This window comes from Clarias gariepinus, chromosome 25 (assembly GCF_024256425.1).
Source record: "Clarias gariepinus isolate MV-2021 ecotype Netherlands chromosome 25, CGAR_prim_01v2, whole genome shotgun sequence".
Taxonomy (NCBI): Eukaryota; Metazoa; Chordata; class Actinopteri; order Siluriformes; family Clariidae; genus Clarias; species Clarias gariepinus.
In genome coordinates, this window is record NC_071124.1 from 23,373,345 (window position 1) to 23,393,838 (window position 20,494).

Consider the following 20,494-nt stretch of genomic DNA (forward strand, 5'->3'; position numbering starts at 1 on the left):
TATTAAATAAAAATCGTAATTATCGTGTCATATTACCACCATGATGTCGTCGATATTAACGATGTAAATCCTTTTTCGACCTCCATTTTTTTTTTTTAAAGCTCCGCCGAGACGCAATGACTGATGGGAAATTTTTTCATTCCCAGTTGTTCACTCGTTCCCTACACCTTTCGCGGTTCCCTTTGGCTTGTGCAGCTTCTCTTCCTGCGGTTTGGAATTGCACTTAAGATGGCTGACCACCCTGCGTAGTGTACTTCGTAGGGAACTTCAGGGCGATCGAAACGCACCTCTTTTTCTACCCGGAAGTGAGCGCGCGCTGTGTATCAGTAGTAGCAGCAGTAGACGTGGAGGAAGATTCGCCGCTGTCGGTTTGACACGGAAGTCGGATTATGTGCGAATTTGGAGTTTGTTAAATGTTTTGTTCATATCATGGAACGATACAGTAAACAGTCAGACATTTAAAAAAGACCTGGGAAGGTTGTTTTTGTCCCCCCCCTCCCTCCTGCTATGGCGCCCATGGGGATCCGGCTGTCCCCGCTCGGAGTCGCGGTGTTCTGCCTGCTCGGACTCGGCCTCCTGTATCACCTGTACTCCGGGGTCCTGTCCAACAAGCTGGCCGCCATCAGGCAGAAGAAGACGGTGGACCTGAGGGATCTCCTCGCCTTGTCTATGGAGGCGGCTGTGCAGGGAGGATGGGAGGTGAAGCGCATCCGCATGGAGGACACTCTGGAGGAAAAAACCAAGGGCAAAACCGAGGAGGGAGCCTCGGAGAAGCTGACCCAGGGGGATCTCAACTCACACAGGAAGATGTACCACCTGATCAAAAACACCTACCCCTACATCCAGGTGATGTGACCATCAGGTCCAATACTGTAGCACTGGATCATCTGCTCTCTGTGTCTGTAGTGACAGCTCTTTCCATGGAAGGAGTCTCCAGTGTCAGTGCCGTATGAACACTTTCGCTTGTGGCCTTGGAGCTTAGCCGTTATCTGTTTCGCATTTTTAATCAAAATAAACATACAATATCTAGGGCTCGGGATTGTGCAGTATAGAGTGACCGATCCTCTTAGGATGATGCACTGAATTTAAGTTCATTTCAGCCAACTATACACATACAAATAAGAAAAAGTCTCACATAGGCGAAGAAATAGCACAAATCACACGATCACATGTTTTTAATGTTGTTTTTTCGGTCGTTTCTGTGACATAACAATAATAATAATAATAATATGCGCATGTTGAGAGTTCTGCATTTTCGCAACGTCATTCCCACATTGTCGTAGTGGAAAAATCTAACTTTAATGAAAGTAATTATAACTTTTGTTCTACCTGACGTATCCGAGTACCCAAGTACACAGCGTGAGGTCTGAATCCTCCCCTTTAACACACACTAGGAAGGCTTCCAAATAAGCACACACAATTGTTTTTTGTTTGTTTTTTTAACTGTCATTGCTGGCACATTCTGTACGAGTGCCGCTTGAGTTTTAAGGGTAAACAGTATTTCCTTAATCAGAACTTCAGGGAGGGTTGTAACCTCCAGCACCTCCACCACCACCGAAGCTGCCACTGTTCACTCACCGGTAATGTATACGTGATCGTCGTCTTCTTCTTTAGTAAAAACTTTGAAAGATTTGATGCTCCATGTCATCTGATCGATCTAAACTAAGGGTTTATGAAAGGAGTCTCCGGTCCTAGTGCTTTAAAACGGTCAGTAGGTTTTTGTTTAGGTTTTGTTGTAGTTCACGACGACATGTTGCTCTAAAGATTAAAAAAAAAAAAAACATAATAGTGAAACTGCAAACAGTTAGAAGAGATAAGCTGTTTTAGGGAAATGATTAAAATACCGTTGCTGTAATAAGAGTAAACCGCACCTCATCAGATCACGCCGCGACATGCCATGGCTGATTAACTCCCTATAAAAGTGGTGTAACACTTGTGAAGCTCCAAGCACAATGGAGTCTCAGAATGAGGATTTAGGGCCGGACGATGCCATTTTACACTTTTTTATATATTATGTCATGATACACTTTTCTGAGATCTCATGTGAAGAATAATTTTTTATTATTTTTTTATGCTTTTAATCATTGCATAAGCAGAATTGGGTAAAAATTTTACTAAACAAAAGATTTAAAAAAAATAAATTAATGTGCCATTTAAACCCAAAAAAATTTGGGTAGATTTTTTTTCCCTTTATTTAATTATTAGAAATATATTTTCAATTTTATTTTTATCATGTGTGATTGTATCATGCATTTTTAAAATTAAATGCAACTAATATTTATTTTTACAATTATTATTTGTAAATAAACATGTGTACCATGATGCCTCATTTATAACGAGTCATCTAGTAACGTGATATGAATTGTTTTTTCGTTATATCGTGTGTGGCAAGAAACAGCTCTGATGCATCGTCTCATCAACAATGCATTCCTGTCATGATTTACATACTTATAATAATAACGATTTATAAAATAAATAAATAGAGTAGTTTGGTCACCGAAGCGTGCAGATCGTAGCTCCGGGTGCTAGTCTTAATGTTTAAGAAAGCTTAAATGCTCCGTGTGTTCGCCCTGGTTCTACATTCTATAATCTATAACATCTGCACACACACACACACACACACACACAGTCTGTCCAGGAATTCTTTGTTTATTCAGTAATTCGAGATGTGTTTTAACAGCACAAAGCTCACTGTGTGTGTGTGTGTGTGTGTGTGTGAGTAAACTGTGTATTCATTTGTACATGACTTAGAAGACACACTACAGAAGTAAAGTACAAACACGTGCTTTACATCTACAGCAGGACAACAGAGCGAGAAAAGGTCATGACCTCTAAACGATTAACCGTGTTTTAATCAAGCTTAATTAAACCCGCAGCTTGTCCATATTACATATTATCACATTTAATAGTTATTAGTAGGGATGCACCGAAATTTCGGCCGCCGAAAATTTTCGGCCGAAATAGCATTATCGGTTTCGGCCGAAACGTAAGAAAGCGCCGAAAATAAAAGCCGAAATTGTCGCCACGCCTCTCCCATCCTCCCGTCTCGTTCGCGCTGTCATCACGCATCAAACACGGAGTATGTCGGCGGTTTGGAAGCACTTCAAAGTTTCAGATGAGGACAGCAAAGTTGCAATATGCAACATTTTTTTAATACAAACAAAAAGAAAATATTTTAAACATGTTTTTTAATGAAGCCATTTTCGGTTTCGGTATCGGTTTTCGGCCAAGTGCATCCAAAAATTTCGGTTTCGTTTTCGGCCCAGAATTTTCATTTCGGTGCATCCCTAGTTATTAGTGTTTCAGGAAACATCCCCATACTGACACATTTATGAATGCACATGGATACAGTATTATGAGAGAACTCGTACTTAGATACCGCTTGTTTCACGTCTGAAACGCCGGCCTCCCAGGAACTCCTATAATGCAGCAAACTGGTGGAAATGTCTTGAAGCGAGGTTAGGACTGTACGGGGGACGTGGCAATAACTCCCAGCTGAGTTCCTGTACCGTGCAAGTGGTGTTGGTGAACGATTGTGTGTACATTTCCCAAGGCAGATGCGTGTCTTTCTTCTGAAAGTTTTCTACACAGTTATCCAAGAATCAGGCGTTCCACTCGCTAAATGTTCACGACTGCAGCATGTTCTCTGAGCCAACTTGGGCTGGAAGTCTTTTTGACTTGTATAAACCTGAGAGTTGGCACTAACACCAGAGCGGCGGTTACGGTAAAATGATTCAACGCCCGAATTGCTAACGCGCTCCGTGGCGGTTTGTCTCCTCAGGTGAACTCCGAGGAGCACGATGGCGTGGACGGTGAAGCCACCGTATGGACGCCCAACATCCCGAAAGAGGTCCTGAGCAAAATCCCAGAGGGGAAGGTGGTGCCCGCTGAGAGCGTGACGGTGTGGATCGACCCACTCGACGCCACACAGGAGTATACAGGTGTGTGTGTGTGTATTAATAAATATCCAAGCCGGTGTTGCCGGAATGCTGAAATGTAATAATTTAATATAAATGCTAATTGCTGATCACGAACTTGTATATTCGATTCGTACCATAAACGTAGTCTTAGATAAACATAGGCTTGTTTAAGCTCCGCCCCATCGATTTCCTGACTTGTAATAGATTTGTTGAAGTTGGGGTAATTTGGTTTTAGTACATTTTGTAGGCTTAAAAAAAAAATTAAGGAACCATGAAAGTGATTTCTTCGTCATGGATTTTATATCTTTTTGTTTTTCCAGAAAACCTGCGCAAGTATGTTACGACCATGGTGTGTGTGGCTGTGAACGGGGAACCAGTTGTAGGTGTGATCCACAAGCCCTTCACCAGCTTCACAGGTCTGTATACTTGATGATTGTGTGTGTGTGTGTGTGTGTGTGTGTTTAAACAACCTGAATAGCAAACACAGTCATGTGATTAGTCACACTTAAACCCTTGTTACATTTTGTTCCTCCCGTCTTGCCTTTCTTTCTCTCCTCCTCCTTCAGCCTGGGCGATGGTGGGCGGAGGAGCGAACGTGGCACCGCGAGAATCCTACAACACGGACGCCCCCAAGGTCATAGTGTCGCGCTCGCACGCAGGCAAAGTGAAAGGCTTCATTCAGCAGGCGTTCGGGAACAACACCGAGGTCATACCAGCAGGGGGCGCAGGTGCTGCACGGTTATGTTGTGTAAAAGGAATTAAGTTATTCTAAGCATTCAGACTCTGTCTTATAACCTTGCCGATCATTGATTGATTAATTTCCTTTAACAGCGTGACGCAGGATGTGTTATTCCTGCTTTGCCAATCCCAATACTTAGACATTCCTGGGATTTGACCCGACATCGTATTGGTCAAAAAATAAATAGATAACTCTTTCCATGTCTGTCTCTCTCTCTCTCTCTCTTTATCTCTCCATCCAGGTTACAAGGTCCTCGCTCTCCTGGACGTATCTGACGACGAATACGAGAAGGCCGACATGTACGTCCACGTGACCTTCATCAAGAAGTGGGACATCTGCGCCGGAAACGCCATTCTAAAAGCGCTGGGCGGTCACATGACCACGCTGAAAGGGGAGGAGATCGATTATTCGGGGACGCCGAAGAACCCGGGCGGACTCCTGGCCACCGTGAGCGTCGACCACGATGCCGTGGTGAAAAAGCTTCCGGCCCGGGACGCGAACAAGAACTGATCAGCGGCACAGACCCAACGCTCGGGCGCTAGAGACGGGACGCAGGAACCTCGCAGGAGCTTCGGCTCGACGCGAGCAAGGACGGGATGTTTAACCTCCCCTGACGGCTCCCGGCGTGGCCGCGCTGTTGGTTCATTATCTCCGTGTTGGACGCAGATTCTTAGTTTTATAAATCCTCTGTTACAAGCGCAGCACCAGTAGGGATGCATCGATGCTGATTTTAACGAGTAGGTTAATAATTAATAATATTAATGCCAAAGTGAGGAACCTTGTTAGCATTAATCAATCAGGAACGTCGCTTTAGCGCTGGTTTCTTTTCTTGCTTCCATGTCCTGCTAGCAATACAGGGATTTGTTAAGGAGAGGAGCAGACTGATGGACAGAACGCTTTCGGTATCCATGCATCCCTGCGCACTAATGAACAAAGCGTTTGGTGTGTACTGATATTAAATTAAAAAGTCGTTACATATATATATATATATAAATACTGGGAACTCCTGAGACACTACAAAGACTTTAGGTCATGTAGGAGGGTAAACTCCACCCCCTTCCATTTTACCCAGCCTCCTTTTACGCCCAAGGGCACTAAATGTTGGTGAGCCTAATTACGCTGTGTCATGCCCGTGTGCATGCCGTCGTCACTCCTCCCTTTGAGTTTACTCTGAGTAAAAGTAAATTAATAAATAAATAAATGCATATTTGTGTCGATCAGCCGGCATGTTCAGAGCTCGCGGCTTCCTAGTTTCTCCAGCTTTGCATAAAAACACGTGTGCGTCTCTCTTTAAACCCATGCAAGCATTAAAATGGCATTTCGTCTGATTACGATAATAACATCAATTTTTATTTTGGTTGTTTTTTGATGCCATTCAAGTCGCACAGCACTGAGGTGTTACATCAAAAGAATAGGGTGTGTTTTTTGGTGGTTTTTTTTAAGATGATTTCAGGTTTCTATCGAGTTCTCGCTTCTGATTGGCCAGAGTGATGCTCGTTACGGTTTCTATAGCAACACCTCGTTCACTAGCAGAGTGTGATTCTTTAACATGTATACAAGCAGTCTTCAGCATCCGTGATTTTAAATACTTCTAATTTTCCATCAGACTTTCAAATGACTTCTCTTCTTCACAATGACCTGTTTGTTTATTATTTCCCTAAAAGAGCTCAACCCCCTAGGTGTGTTACTTTACTCCAAAGCAAAACTCTCTTAACGTGTCCCGGCTGATCGACTAGATTTAACAGATTACTACGGTTATAATTATTCTAATAGCATCATTGTTGATTCTGTTCTTTTGAAATGACGTGTAATATTTTTGGGTGTGTCTTTCTTTCATTCTAATGGGCGGACAGACGAGCAGGTTCTTCTGGTTTTCCTGTAACACCTGTAACGCACACTGACTGCGATGGCCAGCGGTCATGTGACTCCCCCGCCCATCGTCTGCCAACCCTCCTTCCTCCACTCATGGCATGCATGCACGTTTTTTTAGGAGTGTAAATACGGCACACGATTATTAAGAGGATGTCTGCTGTTACCTCCTGCATGCACTCCGTTCCAAACAGCCGAGGCATGTTGTGTGACGTCATCGTGCTAACTTTTATTTAATTTTCATTTCTGGATTGTAATAAAGCTTTTTTTTTTTTCTTTTGGTGTGTTTTTCTTCAATAGAAATTTTCCTAATGTTTCGTCGGAGGAAGATGAGCTCATGATACGTCTCATAAGTGTGTTTGAGGGAAGAAATTAAATAAAGTGCAGTGAAATCTTTATGAAGGGTGTGAAAGTTTGTATCCTGCTGAATCTGTGCACTAGATGGCGCCGAAGGGTCAAACGAGCTTCCTCTAAGTGAGGTGGAGTACATGAGAGTATATCGCAAGCACTAAAAAACACATGTGCGTACACACACACACACACTCGTCAGGATTATTTACTCTGCAGGATGACACTTTGTGTTTTTTTATGGTTATGTTGTGGAAAGTCCATGAGATGCGTGCTGTTACAGAGCGCTGACACTGGAGACTCCTTCCATACATTTTATGGAAATGTCTTATTACAGAAGACTTCATCATATTAACAGTTACACACTGCTTTAACAAGCCTTGTTTGACTTTAAATATAATGAACGTTGGAAGAACCACTTATAGGAAGCAAAGAACCCCTAATTTACCAACAAGCCAGTGAAGAACCTCTAAGGCACACACACACACATACACACACACATGGACTGCCATCTGAAATCTGATTGATTACGTAAAAAAACACATTAAGTCTAATTTTTGCAAATCCGATCTGAACCACATCCAGAGTTTGTTTGATCAGGAAACCATAGAAGAGATGGAGATGGAAATAAAAATAATCATTTTGCAGAAAGTAAAGTTGCAATGCTTTACGAGATCATGGAGTTTGTTTGTTTTTTTGTTTGTCTTTCTGTTCCTATTACCGCTAAGCGTGTAAAGCCCTTGAAACCCTTGAATTTAAAATTTTTGAATTAATCTAAATTAACTGTGCTTTCTGGAGGAGCAGCTGGCTTAACCGCGGTATGGAGGAGGAGAAGAGAGTGGTCCCTGGATGAAGTTTGATGGCGGAGATGCATCAGTACACGCAAAGCCAGAGGGAACAGAAACAAGGCGATACATTAGGAAGTAACGTGCTGCAAGAGAGCCGGCGGCATCGTTACCACGGCAACCGATGCAGAGCGCTGACAATGTGCGATTGGGATTTGGGCTGCCAGTCTGAACAGAGCCAAATCCCATCTGAACACCACAGTGTGGACGGTCAGATTCATGAAACAAGTCATATATTTAACTGCAGTCTGAACTCGACCTAAGTGTAACGTACACGATGGAAATCAAGCGAGCTCGTAAACCCAGAGCACTTAAGCATCATTTAGCTGTTCCTTAAAGGTTCCATATAAAACCATAAAACTTAATGTTTTCACTAAGAAAGGATGCATGTGGAATCGTCTTTGGAGGATGAGAAGCGTTTATAACCAACAGCCAGATTTAAAAACCAATTCATGGTATGTTTTTCTGTGCAACACCTTAAATCGTCCTAAAAATGATCGAGATGTGCGGCAAGAAGAACTTTTCTATTTCTTTTTCTCCTCTTTGGAAGGTTTTATGGACAGCATTTTGGACAGCTCATGCGATTAAGCACTAACAAGATGGATTTTAGCTCTGCAGAAGCTTGAAGGGCGAAAGAAAGAAAGAAAGAAAGAAAGAAAGAAAGAAAAAGATTTATTTATAAAAGTCCCACAATTCCGTGAAAAAAAAAAGAAACTCAAATCGAATATTAGCAAACTTATTTTATGTCAGAGATTTAGGCAGGTAAATAAAACATAAAATAAAAATAAATGCTTAAACAGCCGTTGTGTCAAAAGCAATATCGCTCGCAATCATGCTGTCGTACTGAATATCAACTAATAGCGACCGCACGTTACCTCTAGAGCCGTCCCATTTAATCAGTTATCCGACCTAATTGATCTTTTGTCGGCCTGGTCAATTCATTTAATCTCTGGATCAGTTTTCAATCCAGAATCGATTCATACTTTTTATTATTTAGGCTTTAAAATCGAATCATATCGACCATCTACTTCTGATTCACGGCTTATATTATTACATACAACTAAATTATAAAGCTAAAGCATTATAGTCTCGTGAATCTGCTAAATATGCATACATTTATACATTTATACATCGCATTAGATATACACACACGGACAGACACAGACAGACACCATTCATTACTGATTCCGAAAGAAAAATCACCACTGGGATTGAGGAATCTCATACTAGGTTCAAAAACACGTATAGCGCTACAGAGAGCAGCATGATTCTAAATGTGCCAGGTTTCAGGAAAACATTCCTCTGAACCCGCTCAGGTTCAGGAACTGGACTGAAAATACGAGATAAAAAAGTTGTTCAGGAAGCCTGGAGAACTATTCGTCAAGAAGTCTGGCTCTTTGGAAGCAAAATAGGAAGAAATTAGGGGCCTCCAGACTTCTGCACAGTACAGTATACTGTATCTTTGATGTTTTAGACAGTAACTGTTAGTGTATATCTTTATACATTACGTGCATTTTTCAAATTCTTTTTTTTTTAACCTGACGTAAAATATTTATATGTTTTACTAATTGATGCATTAAAGGGTTTGTATACAGCTGACTTCACAATCTCAAAAAAATCACATCCCATTATGGAAAATCAAAGATCTGACGTCTTACTGTTGCTCATGTCTGTTTTTTTTTTCCGGTAACAGATGCATCCTTTGAAGTGCAAACAGAGACGAAGTTTGCGAGCAATTACAACACGGTGGTCGTGCAGTCACAAGCTCCATTAAAAAAAAAAAAAAAAACAAGAAGAAAAAACTGGAGAGCTCGCAGCAGTGTAATTATCTTCAAACAGGCAAAGCGTAAAATGATAATGTCTGTTTTGTCACCTCCGTCACGGTCCCCACCTACGTGTAATACAGTGAGACTAATTAAAACAGAGGCTGAATCTATGCAAATTCTGGACGGACGACTGGAGGATTTAATTAACTCGCTTTATTTATCAGATGCTGAACAGTCGCTTTGCAATGTTTAATATAAAGCTCGGGATAAGGCCAGTGCTCTGGCTCAAGTAAGTAATGAGCTTTGATATTACCCTTGGGGCCACTATAATTAATTTTAAACGCTGTCTCGATGACTGGACAGGACAGGACATGGCACGTCCCTGCAACTTGTGCGGACTGATAGACAAGCCGGGCCTTGTGTAGCATTTAATATGTTAGAATTAATGTAAAGCATATCAGCTTTATCATTATCATTATCATTGATCTCTGAGCTGTGTCATTGATGTACAGTTTTATTTTCATTCGGAAATTACATCTGAGAAAAGAAAACATGACTCACTTCAATGATTTGATTATGCCGGGTGAGCGGACAGACTTTCCTTGATTGTGTACAATTATATCTTAAAAATGAGGGTAGATAGAAACATGAAGGTTGTAGCAATATGTAGAATAATTTTTAAATACATAATTTGCCATAAACCATATGCTTATACCTTAAATGTGCTTTTATGTTTGAAATGAATAACAATAAATGATAGGATTTTTTTTTTTGTTGTTAAAAAACATATTTTCTTCAAATGCGTGAAGTGAGCCATACAATTTTTGTAAGCTAAAAACCCTTAATTTTTTCTATATACTATAACTAACATTTTTAAAAAGCTATTATATTTGACCCAAATTTTAGAACCCCTCAATCGTTTCTTTTCGGTCCCTTTAAAGAAAATCTTAAAGATACCATAGAACTATCAAAAGAGTCCCAATAGAGCCCTCTTAGAAGCTAAAATAGCCATAAATATCTATTAAAAACCTTTAAAGAATACCTAAAAGCCCACCATGGAAAACAAAGTTCTAGGTTTTAGTCAATTTGGAAAACAGCTTGTAAAGGTTCTTTAGTTATACTTCTTGGGGAACTCTATAGAATCTTAAATGATGTGGTTCGTTATCATAAAGGTTTGATTTTAACTTTCTTTCTGAACCTTTAAAAAAGAGTGCACCATAAATTTTAAACATTGAACTCATAATAGAAGGGGGCCTACGCGGAACTCTCCCTTTAATTATCCAATGAACTGAGCCCTTAAAGCAGTGGTTTTCAAACTTTTTCTTTTTTTGGCGCCCTAACCCCACTCTAGCCCAGCTCAGCTTTTTGCACAGAATAAATGCAAACAAAAACTTTTCAAATAGTTTTCCAAGCAGACATTTCTGACAACCTCACAGCTTCAGATCAGATCAGACAAAGGCTCATGCACCTCCCTGAGACCTTTGGCGCCCCCTTCAGGGGGGCATGGACCCCAGGCCGGGAACCTTGGCCTGGTACAGAGCGCACCATGAAAAACAAAAACTCTAGTTTATACAGTACACTCAATAAATGTAGAAGCCTGTGGAAGTGGAAAGCCCTATTAGCCCTTTTTATCTGTTAAAAGAACCTTTAGAGAGCCATTGATAGTGAATCATTGAAAACAATTTGGCTAGTAAATAAAGCATGCAATACTGAAATCTTCCTCATTATTTACACCGTGGGGGAAACTCTTGGATATTCAATTCAATTTTATTTATATAGCTCTTTTAATAATGTCTCAAAGCAGCTTTACAAAATTAAAAGAAGATTATGGAAATGTGTAGGAGCAAGTATAAATGTGTATAGATCATAATGATCAGATTGTCCCTGATGAGCAAGCCAAGGGTGATGGCGGCAAGGAAAAAGTCCCTGGGATGGCAATAGGAAAAAACCTTGAAAGGAACCAGACTCAACAGGGAACCCATCCTCATTTGGGTCATAACAGATATTTTATCTATTTTTTGCTGACATACCGTGTTAGGCAGCTAGAAGTTCATTATAACAGAAGATGTCTAAGTTAACATGGCGTCCAGTTCAGTTCGGCACCAGCATGGCACCAGGATGAGTCAGACAGGTGCAGAGGTCAGAGGGGGTCTGGATCAATGGGAGATGAGGGGCAGCGTGTGTAGCTCCAAACCATCATAAAGCAGGATTCAGCTGGAGGTGGTCCTTCTCTGGATGCGTCAGGATCCGCGCAGGGTTGGCTTCTGCCTACTGGAGCTGGCACAATCTCCAGATGCATTGGTATGGTTAAAAAAGGAAGAGCAGGTGGAAAAGAATTAGCGTAGTTGCCGTTCATTATATTAGCAACACTAGATAAGTGTGTGCATTTTGGGTACTGGTGGCTCAGTGGTAGGTGTTTCGTCTGTCACGCAGAAGGCCTGGTTTTGATTCCCAGCCAGTGCCCAAACCCCAGCCACTGGATGCAGTGCCGGTCCCGGGCCCGGATAAAATGGGAGGGTTGCGTCAGGAAGGGCATCCGGCATAAAAACTGTGCCAAGCTTGTATGTCCAGACTGGATGGTCTGCTGTGGCGACCTCTCGCCAGGAGCAGCCGAAAGACCAACAACAACAAGATAAGTGTGTGCATTTAAATGTACTGGAGTATGAGGTTATGGGATAAATTATGTATATGCCAGGCTAAAGAGATGTGTCCAAAGACATTATTGGCCATCCAATCTTTTATATATTTTTTATACACACTCAGTTAATCTGGGCAACTTGGATATTTCATCTGGTTTTGATGAGATGTATAACTGGGTATCATCACCATAATGTTACCCAAGGGAAGCATGTATATTAAGAGAACAGCAGAGGTCCTAAAACTGACCTTTGTAGGACCCCATATTTTACTGGCCTTACACCGGACAGTTCCTCCATTTATATCTACAAAATGGTATCGATCGGACAGGGAGGATCTAAACCATATAACATGTTCTGTGTTCTATTTAGAAACCTATAACAACACAGTTCCCTATTAGATAAGATTTAATTAGAACTTTATTTCTGAGCCCTTAACGAACCTCTAAGAGTGTACCTTGGAAAACAGGTTAGCTGCTCAACTCTTATTAATGTAGAACCTTATAACCATTAATCTTACTAAGGAACCCATATCAGAAAGGGTTCTATGTCAAACTCGTTTTTTGATGGCATAAAGCCATTACTTACCTGAGGAAGCCTTAAAGAAACTTTAAGAGTGCACCATGGAAAACAAATAGGCTAGTCTATACAGTACATACTTACAAATTTAGAAGTAATTTAGAAGTCCACGTAGAGCCCTTAACTATCCAATGATCATTTAGAGAGGCCCTGGTAGTGCACAAGGCCAAATTCATTAATAACTTCCTAGGTTGTTCTTCTTTTGATGCTTACAAACCAATTCACTTAAGTGTCACTCTGAGGCTGAAGGAGGTTTCTGCGTCAATAGAGGGCCTCAATGATCAAAAGTCTTTACTATTTAAGATTTTTTTATTTATCTGGTTGGAGAAGTTTCCAGTTTGATTTAAAAAGTGTTTGAGAAGCAGCATTGAAAAACTTTGTCCAATGTCAAAGAAACACTTCGTCCTTTCTGTCGTGACGTCAGTCACGTGCTACTCTGTACGTTTTTCATCTCCTACGTAGCGTGTCCCACCCCTGTGGCCGGCTCCGGGGCCTTCTCATTCCATCATAATGTCTCGTCATGTGGTAGTCGGCATGTCTGTCTTCCTCAGGCATCAAATAATTACCCAGACCATCTGCCTGCAACTCAGATACAGATGGAGAGACCTTGACGCCCCTGTGATTTGCCCATGAGACAAAAACAGTCTCTCTGCATCGACGAAACGTCCATGTTTGATCAGCAACAAAACCTTAAGAAAAGACGTGAAATCACGATACACATTTAACTTTTTTAAGTAGCTCTGGATAAGAGCGTCTGCCAAATGCCTAAATGTAAATGTAAATGTAAGTAATTAAAGTTTCTAATGGATTATAAATGTGGAATTTATCAGCACCATTAAGAGTAGAAGTTCACCCAGTCCATACACGTTTTTACACATGTAGCTGTTTTTTTTTTAAATGCAAACAAATCGGCACCCTTTATGTATATTTATATATTAAATGAATATAAATGCAACAGAGAATGCACATTTTGCACCGAAACAATAATTGTAAAAATGTCATTTTAGCTATTGGAATTTCAAAAAAAAAAAAATTATAATAAATTTGCACCCTACTATATTCCATTAACAGAATGACTTCGCTGAGTGTTTTATTATAAGTCTAAAAGAGAGTGCCAAAACTTTTGCCATGTATGTTCTTGGGGAAAAAACACCTTATTTTAAAAAATTGTAAATAGGGCCTCTTACGGTTTAAAAGGCAAATTTGTCAGTAGTTTGGAACTGTCTTGTATCTCCGATCAGTGCCATTTATTTAACAATTTATGTACTAAAGATCTAGCATTAAAATATATTCCACATAAAAACAAAAACCCAAACAATTCTTCCATTCACAGCTTCTGATGTTGGCCGTTTTATGCTAACATCCATAAAAATGGATGAAAGAGTGCCAATACTTTTGGAATTGCCTGTATTTTTATGTGGTTTAAAATTTGTTTACCAGTTTATTTACGAGAGATAAACGCATCGTACATTAGATGTGCTTTAAAATACAACATGCGCAATTAAAAAAATGTAATAATTAGAATCCTCCTGCAGCTGCTGTTGTTAGCCGTTTGCTAGCATTCATTACGGTTTAGCATCATTAAACCATTAACTAAACTGGATTAAGCCGGACGAAATATTCTGTTCAAATGTCCGTCAACTGATGTAATCGCTGCTTGTTTTTGCCCTTCTGATAAGAGCCTTTCATGGTCCATCTCATAATTAGCATTACATCATTTAGCAAAGCAATTACCACGAAGCTAGAGCACGCCATATACAGTGCGTTTACACCATTACAGCAGCAGGGTGACATCACCAGTGTGATTTAATAGGTAATTGTTTAAAAAGGGTTTAAAATATACCTATTTGCTAGCTGTCTGTGCTGAACAAGCTGTCATTTGACCCCAGACTCTACATTTTAAGTGTAGTGCATTATTACAGTACGAAACCTTTTTTCGACATATGATTAGCTATTTGTTCTCTGATCAATAATAATAGGTCGTTAATGTGTGTAATCATTTAACTGTATGAATAATTCTTCCCACTCTCAATCTATTAGGACCAACACACGCTCACACAGACACACACACACACACACACACACACATGCGCACACACGGATCCCTGGTGGATGAAAATAAAGGCTGAAATGTTGAGTGACTCTCCAGCGACTCTTGTATCATCGTGCACTTAAACACCCAACATGAATCATGAACCTGATGAAAATAGCCCGAGTGGGTTTTGCAGGTGTGACTGATTCTGGTAGCGATAGTGTCTGAATGTGAAAATGGACTATTGATGGATGAGAGAAAAAGAAAAAGAGAAAGACGGTGGCTCTGCAGTTGGTTTTCATGCCTTCAGGCTGCGTGACAGAGTTCAAACAGGACACAAGATACACTCCAAATTCTGTTGAGTGAAACATCTGATCCGAAGGCTCGTGACTAAATGTTTGCAAAACGAATTCCTGGTCTCATTAGAAGAGGAAGGACTTTCTTAATCATCGAACAAAACATGAATAATAATCAGCAGGTGGAAAAAGTAAAGAAAAAAAGACAGGAAACTGCATAATAAAGAGACCTAAAAAACAGACCTAAAGATTGTCTTAATGTTTTATTTGCATTGACTTTGGTGTCTGGTTTGGTATTGAAAATTTGTTAGGTACTACCCTCCCAGATAAGAACCTCATACTGTATGTACCCTTGAACTTTTGTTTTACATGTAATACATCTAAACAAAATAATCCAGAATTTTTGTAGAAGGAGAAAAATCAATATCATTAACACAATTATCATTACAAATGAAAGGAAAACCTAAATTAGTTCGGGTGCAATCGGTCACCATGACTAGGCATGTTGTTAGTGAAAGTGTCATGAGATAAACAACTCCAAGAAAAGGCCGGTTGGAGCCCCCCCCCCCCCCCAATAAAAACTCTAAATAAAAAATCCCTACTGTGCTGTGAAGCATGGTGGTGGTAGCATCATGGTAATCAATCAATCAACATTTATTTATATAGCACTTTGCAGCAAGTTGAACCAAAGTGCTTCACAGCACTAAAAATGACAATAAATGGCAATAAAAATAGAAATAAAAATACGAAAACAAAATAAAACACATAATTATAAATAAATAAATGAAAAATATAATAATAGTAATAGTAATAATAATGATAAAAAGAATAAATAAAACAAAATGATAAAATTATGCATAAACAACATAAAATTATAAAATATTACATTCTAAATAAGTGGGTCTGTAGTTTGCTTTAAACGAAGGGAGGTCTGTAATGTTACATAACTCAGGTGGAATGAGAGAGTTTAGGACCAGCCACTGCAAAGGAGCGAACACCTTATTGTTTTTGGTTAGCAGAACATAAGGCTCTACCTTGTTGATAAAAGCTTTCCTGTTCTGTTTCACACAGGTAGGAAGGTGCCAGGTACCATTAATCGCATTAAAAACAAACATCGATGTTAAGAGTTACCTTTGGCCTGTTGGATGGTTCTATGTTTGGTCTAATTCTTCTTTCCGGTAAATGAGCTTTGGTGGCTGGCCTTCTCTAGACGGAGTAATGGTTGTGCTATAAATGATTAAAAAACATTAATTAATCATGGAATCAATATTGATGTGTTGTTTCATGCTTGCTCCATAATCAAACTTAGATCACTACTTTTCTTTTAAGTCCTAGACTTATTTCTAGAGCTTCATCATCATGCACCCACCCCCGCCACTCAATTTCACTTTTATGCCCCATTTTTATTTAGATGCATGACATAGAAGGCCAATTTATTCTATTTCATTTCCAGGTTGTAACACTACAAAATGTGGAAAACTGAATACTTATGCAAGCCCCTGTGTCCTGACGTCATGGTCGTGACATTACTGTCATTTTGAGCCAGTGCTAGAATTAAAAATCTGTGGAAAAAGAAAAAAGGAAGGACAAAGTCCCAGTAGAAACTTTAATACACTTATCACAAATTATAATCTGATTACCGCTTCTAAATGAAACTCAGATGTGTGGGTGCTATTGATAGTCCTTTCCGTTTTGTCCTTGCCCATGATTCTCTGAGAGGGTCTGAAGAGGTGGACGCCAGATGACAGTCCTCATGACTCATGTCTTATTATTCTGAAGACCTCCGATCTGATGTATTATACACTCTATTCACAGGAGCATGCTGATAGCTGCAGAAGTTATTATTCAGGAAGAGAGAGAGAGATAGATAGATAAAGAGAGAGAGAGAGCAATCTAGAAAATGATAACCGTTAAGTCAATACAATTGACTGGCCAGAGACAAGCAGGACAGAAAGCAATCTGCACCTTTTAAGAAGGTCTGAGAAATGCGCAAAGCATAAAGCTGACACCTAGTTGTCTTTATTGTCTCGTCACACAGTAATAGATTTATTAATAATTTAGTTGTTTCTTTTGTACAGAGAAATCAACCCTTACAGTCGTTCTCAATCGCTGTACACCAAGCTCGCTAAGAGCTTTAGGAGCTAAAGCTGAAAACTCACTTGATAAGACGGATGGTGTACTGTGTTTGGTGCCAATTGAGAGCCTTGAGAGTGGAGGTGTTGCAGTTTTAATGGAATACAAAGTGTCTGAGAGAAGTGTCCTTTGAAGGAAGCTATACAAAGAATTACTGTACAATCCAGAGATGTGTTTGTGAAAATGATATATACTTTTTTATATAATCACTGTTTAAGATGCTCAGGTCAATCGGATGTCTTCGGTGTATTTGCAACTGAAGTGAAGCATGTTTTAATTGTAGCAAGTGGAAAAATAGATAGAATGATAGATAAGCAGATAGATAGAAAACTTTACCCATGATGGCCTGCATTCATACAACAATTTCAAAGTCGTCGAAATCTAACGCGAATTGCATAAATGATGTAACTGTTGTGTCTAATACGGTGATAAAATAATCACAAAAATAACATATCAAATTGACTTACTTTTACTAAGAATCTTATAGGTCAAGGGTTTACTAAGTGGCACAACAGAAGATCACAAGTCCTCTGATTCCTGTAGCCAGGAGCATAAAGAACAGAATGACTGTGTTCGCTTGGGAGGGAGATGTGGCATGGTTGCACTCCCAGATCAATCATCAAGCGATATCAGAGATGATTAATCATGGCCATCTGTAAGGTTAAGCAAGCAAGTGGAAAAGGCGGATAGCGCTTTCCTCCGAGTGTGTTACCGGGCTCCTCGGCGGTGCGTGAGCAGCAGTTCAAAAAGAGGAAGGAAGCACTTGTTAGCCCACGCCCTTACTGGTTGGGAACTGTCACTAACACTCATAAATTAAGGAGAAAACCAAAAGTACTAAAAATTGCCTCTTTTTATTAAGGGACAGGACTGTACGGGACAGGACTGCCATTTTTACTTGTACGCAGTTACTGGTTTTAACACTGAGAAATGGCCGATATCAGTAATCTAATTAAATTAGCTTAAATTAGCTACTAAAGTCAGCACAATGGTATAGTGATTAGCACTTTGACCTTGCACCTCCAGAGTCGAGGGTTTGATTCCCGCAGTCTGAAGACTTACATATTAGCCGAATTGTTCCAAGAGTACCTAAATTACCCATACCATGTGATGGCTTGGCACCCTGTCCAGTGTACCCCACCTTCTGCCCAAAGTCTCCTGAGATATGGGCTCCAGGCTCTCCATGACCTGTACAGGATAAGCGGTATTAAATCGGAATGAATGAATTAGATATTAAATAGGCTATTATACTGCAGTTTATCGTTGTCTTTTTTACAAAAACCTCATTGCGTCAACTTATCTGCTGTACATCCACCCTCCCAAATGACATTTCTTTAAGTTATCTCAGTTTTAGATTACTATAACTAAAACTCTTCCCACGTCTATAACATTGGCATCCCACTAGGTTATTCATATTACTTTTGTAATGTAAGTGTCTTCTCCACTTTCATAAACACCCCCAGGAAGGCACCTGGAACTTTAAAAAGATTTTCTTTAAAAGGGTTCTTAAAGACTAAACTTTTTTTTGTACTTTTGCCCCTCTGCTACTTTGATGGCTGTGATTTTCCCATCAGTTCTGTAATAGTGCTTCTTTAGTGTAGAGAGGGAGAAAGAGAGAGAGAGAGAGAGATAGACGGAGAACAGATGAAGCACTTCTCATCTAGACAAAAAAAAAAAAAGACAGAGCCATCATAGATGAGAAAGGGTTTAGTTATTTCCGGCATTGTGCAATATCACGACATGGAATTACACTTTTCTTCCTGAATAGTGCTTTTTATTTTTTTTCTCCTAAGCAAATCTTTAATGCAATCAGTTTTAATAGATGAATATGCAAATGGCTCGATTTGACATTTTCTCTTCACGCCCACTTCTCAGAGATGAGATTAATTCGATTTGAGATTCTAAAAATTTCATCACTCGGTATAAAAAGATGTTGCGTAATATATATTAAAAAAAAAAGACAAAGAAGTGCTACACACTCTAAAAGAGGAATGATGGCTGTTACGTGGTAGCATGACGGCTGCTAATACGCATTTGCTTGAGTTTAATCTCTAATTATGGGCTTTGATCATTTTTAACCTAGTTTATAGAAACACACCAGCATTCAGGCTGACAGTTAACCTTCCAAAATGTCAGACTGGTGGTGGAGAAGGTTTGTGCTCTGCTAAAGGTTGTCCCCCTTAATTCTGTTTCACTGGGGCGAAAAAGGTCAAGCTAGTCTTGAGTAAAGTATGTAAGGTTTACAGCACTGCTGTGACCTTAAACATCTAAACAAAGTCATTTTGGATGCAATTTATAAATAAGTAACTTTGAAACCACTTCATACAGTAATAAGCTCATAATCAGTTCTCACGAACGTGTTCCAATCATGAGGCAGCGGACTAGACTAACACTAGCCAGGTAATGTGTGTAGCATTAGCTTTCAATCCACCCGGACCTATTGATTTACACAACATACAGCATTAGTTAGCGTAATGATAGATAATTTTCAGGTACTTGCTTTTTATGATAATGCTAATTACATTGAAGTTCCCAGTTGTAATATAATTTCCATAGCCATTACTTAGCTTGCTTACAACCTCAGCACCTTGATGGTCATCTTGCCAGTTAGCTTACACAAAAAGATAATTAGCTTGAGAAAAATTACTCTCATTATAATCTAATAACACCATAAAGCTTAAATCTCTATAAGACAAGGATTTGTATAGTAAGGACCAATTTAAGTGTTTAGTGAGGATTTGGGTCTTTAGTTATTAGGAGAAGTTTATTCCGCAGACTGTATGCCAGGCCAGATGAGTGGTGATCTCTGTCTTCATTGTATCTTGTGGGTTGATGGGTGAATTCAAGCCAAGCTCAAGGCTCAGTGGATGTGTGCTGAAGTGCTGAGCGTGAAAAGAACCTTCAGATGGGTTGGAAATCTGAAATGGACAACTACGGGAAGATTGTGAAGGTAAGGTTGGAATGGGGTGGTTTGGAAGAAACAGGAGAGACAGAAAGCTGTGCTTTCACGTTCTGGATCAAAACTCATTCTGGCACTTTCCAGAAGCTAGTGATTGTAGGCCAGTCTGGGGATTGATTGACAAAGCCTCCGAGTGGCATCTGCGGACAGAAATGAGCAGATCATCCTGAAATTATAAGGAAGAAGCCCTGCATGACATGGGCCACGTTAGTAGTGTGATGCCAGGAAGATAGATTGATTATCCAGGACTTTCCTTTAAGGTTGTGTACATTCCCAGATGATTTGATACAGTGAGGAAATTACAAGATCTTAACATGGAGATAAATCTTCAGGGATAGCAGCTTGGTATTGCTGTGAATTTCCTTCATTTGTCAA

At 39.8% G+C, this 20,494-nt stretch overlaps 1 protein-coding gene across 1 annotated transcript; it reads left to right on the forward strand.

Annotated features, from left to right (window-relative positions):
- The first annotated feature begins 310 nt into the window (after positions 1-310).
- On the forward strand, positions 311-6,930 carry bpnt2 (3'(2'), 5'-bisphosphate nucleotidase 2). Its single transcript, XM_053487074.1, has 5 exons — positions 311-846; positions 3,782-3,941; positions 4,241-4,336; positions 4,487-4,648; positions 4,901-6,930. The coding sequence occupies exons 1-5, from the start codon at positions 508-510 to the stop codon at positions 5,167-5,169; spliced, it is 1,026 nt and encodes a 341-aa protein (XP_053343049.1). The 5' UTR covers positions 311-507; the 3' UTR covers positions 5,170-6,930.
- Positions 6,931-20,494: the final 13,564 nt, after the last annotated feature.

What these genes read in the sequence shown, in the direction of transcription:
- bpnt2 (XM_053487074.1), top strand. Translation starts at nt 508, where the DNA reads ATGGCGCCCATGGGGATCCGGCTGTCCCCGCTCGGAGTCGCGGTGTTC. An exon ending in CGCCACACAGGAGTATACAG is followed by an intron (nt 3,942 to 4,240) that starts GTGTGTGTGTGT and finishes TTGTTTTTCCAG; the next exon opens with AAAACCTGCGCAAGTATGTT. An exon ending in CATACCAGCAGGGGGCGCAG is followed by an intron (nt 4,649 to 4,900) that starts GTGCTGCACGGT and finishes CTCTCCATCCAG; the next exon opens with GTTACAAGGTCCTCGCTCTC.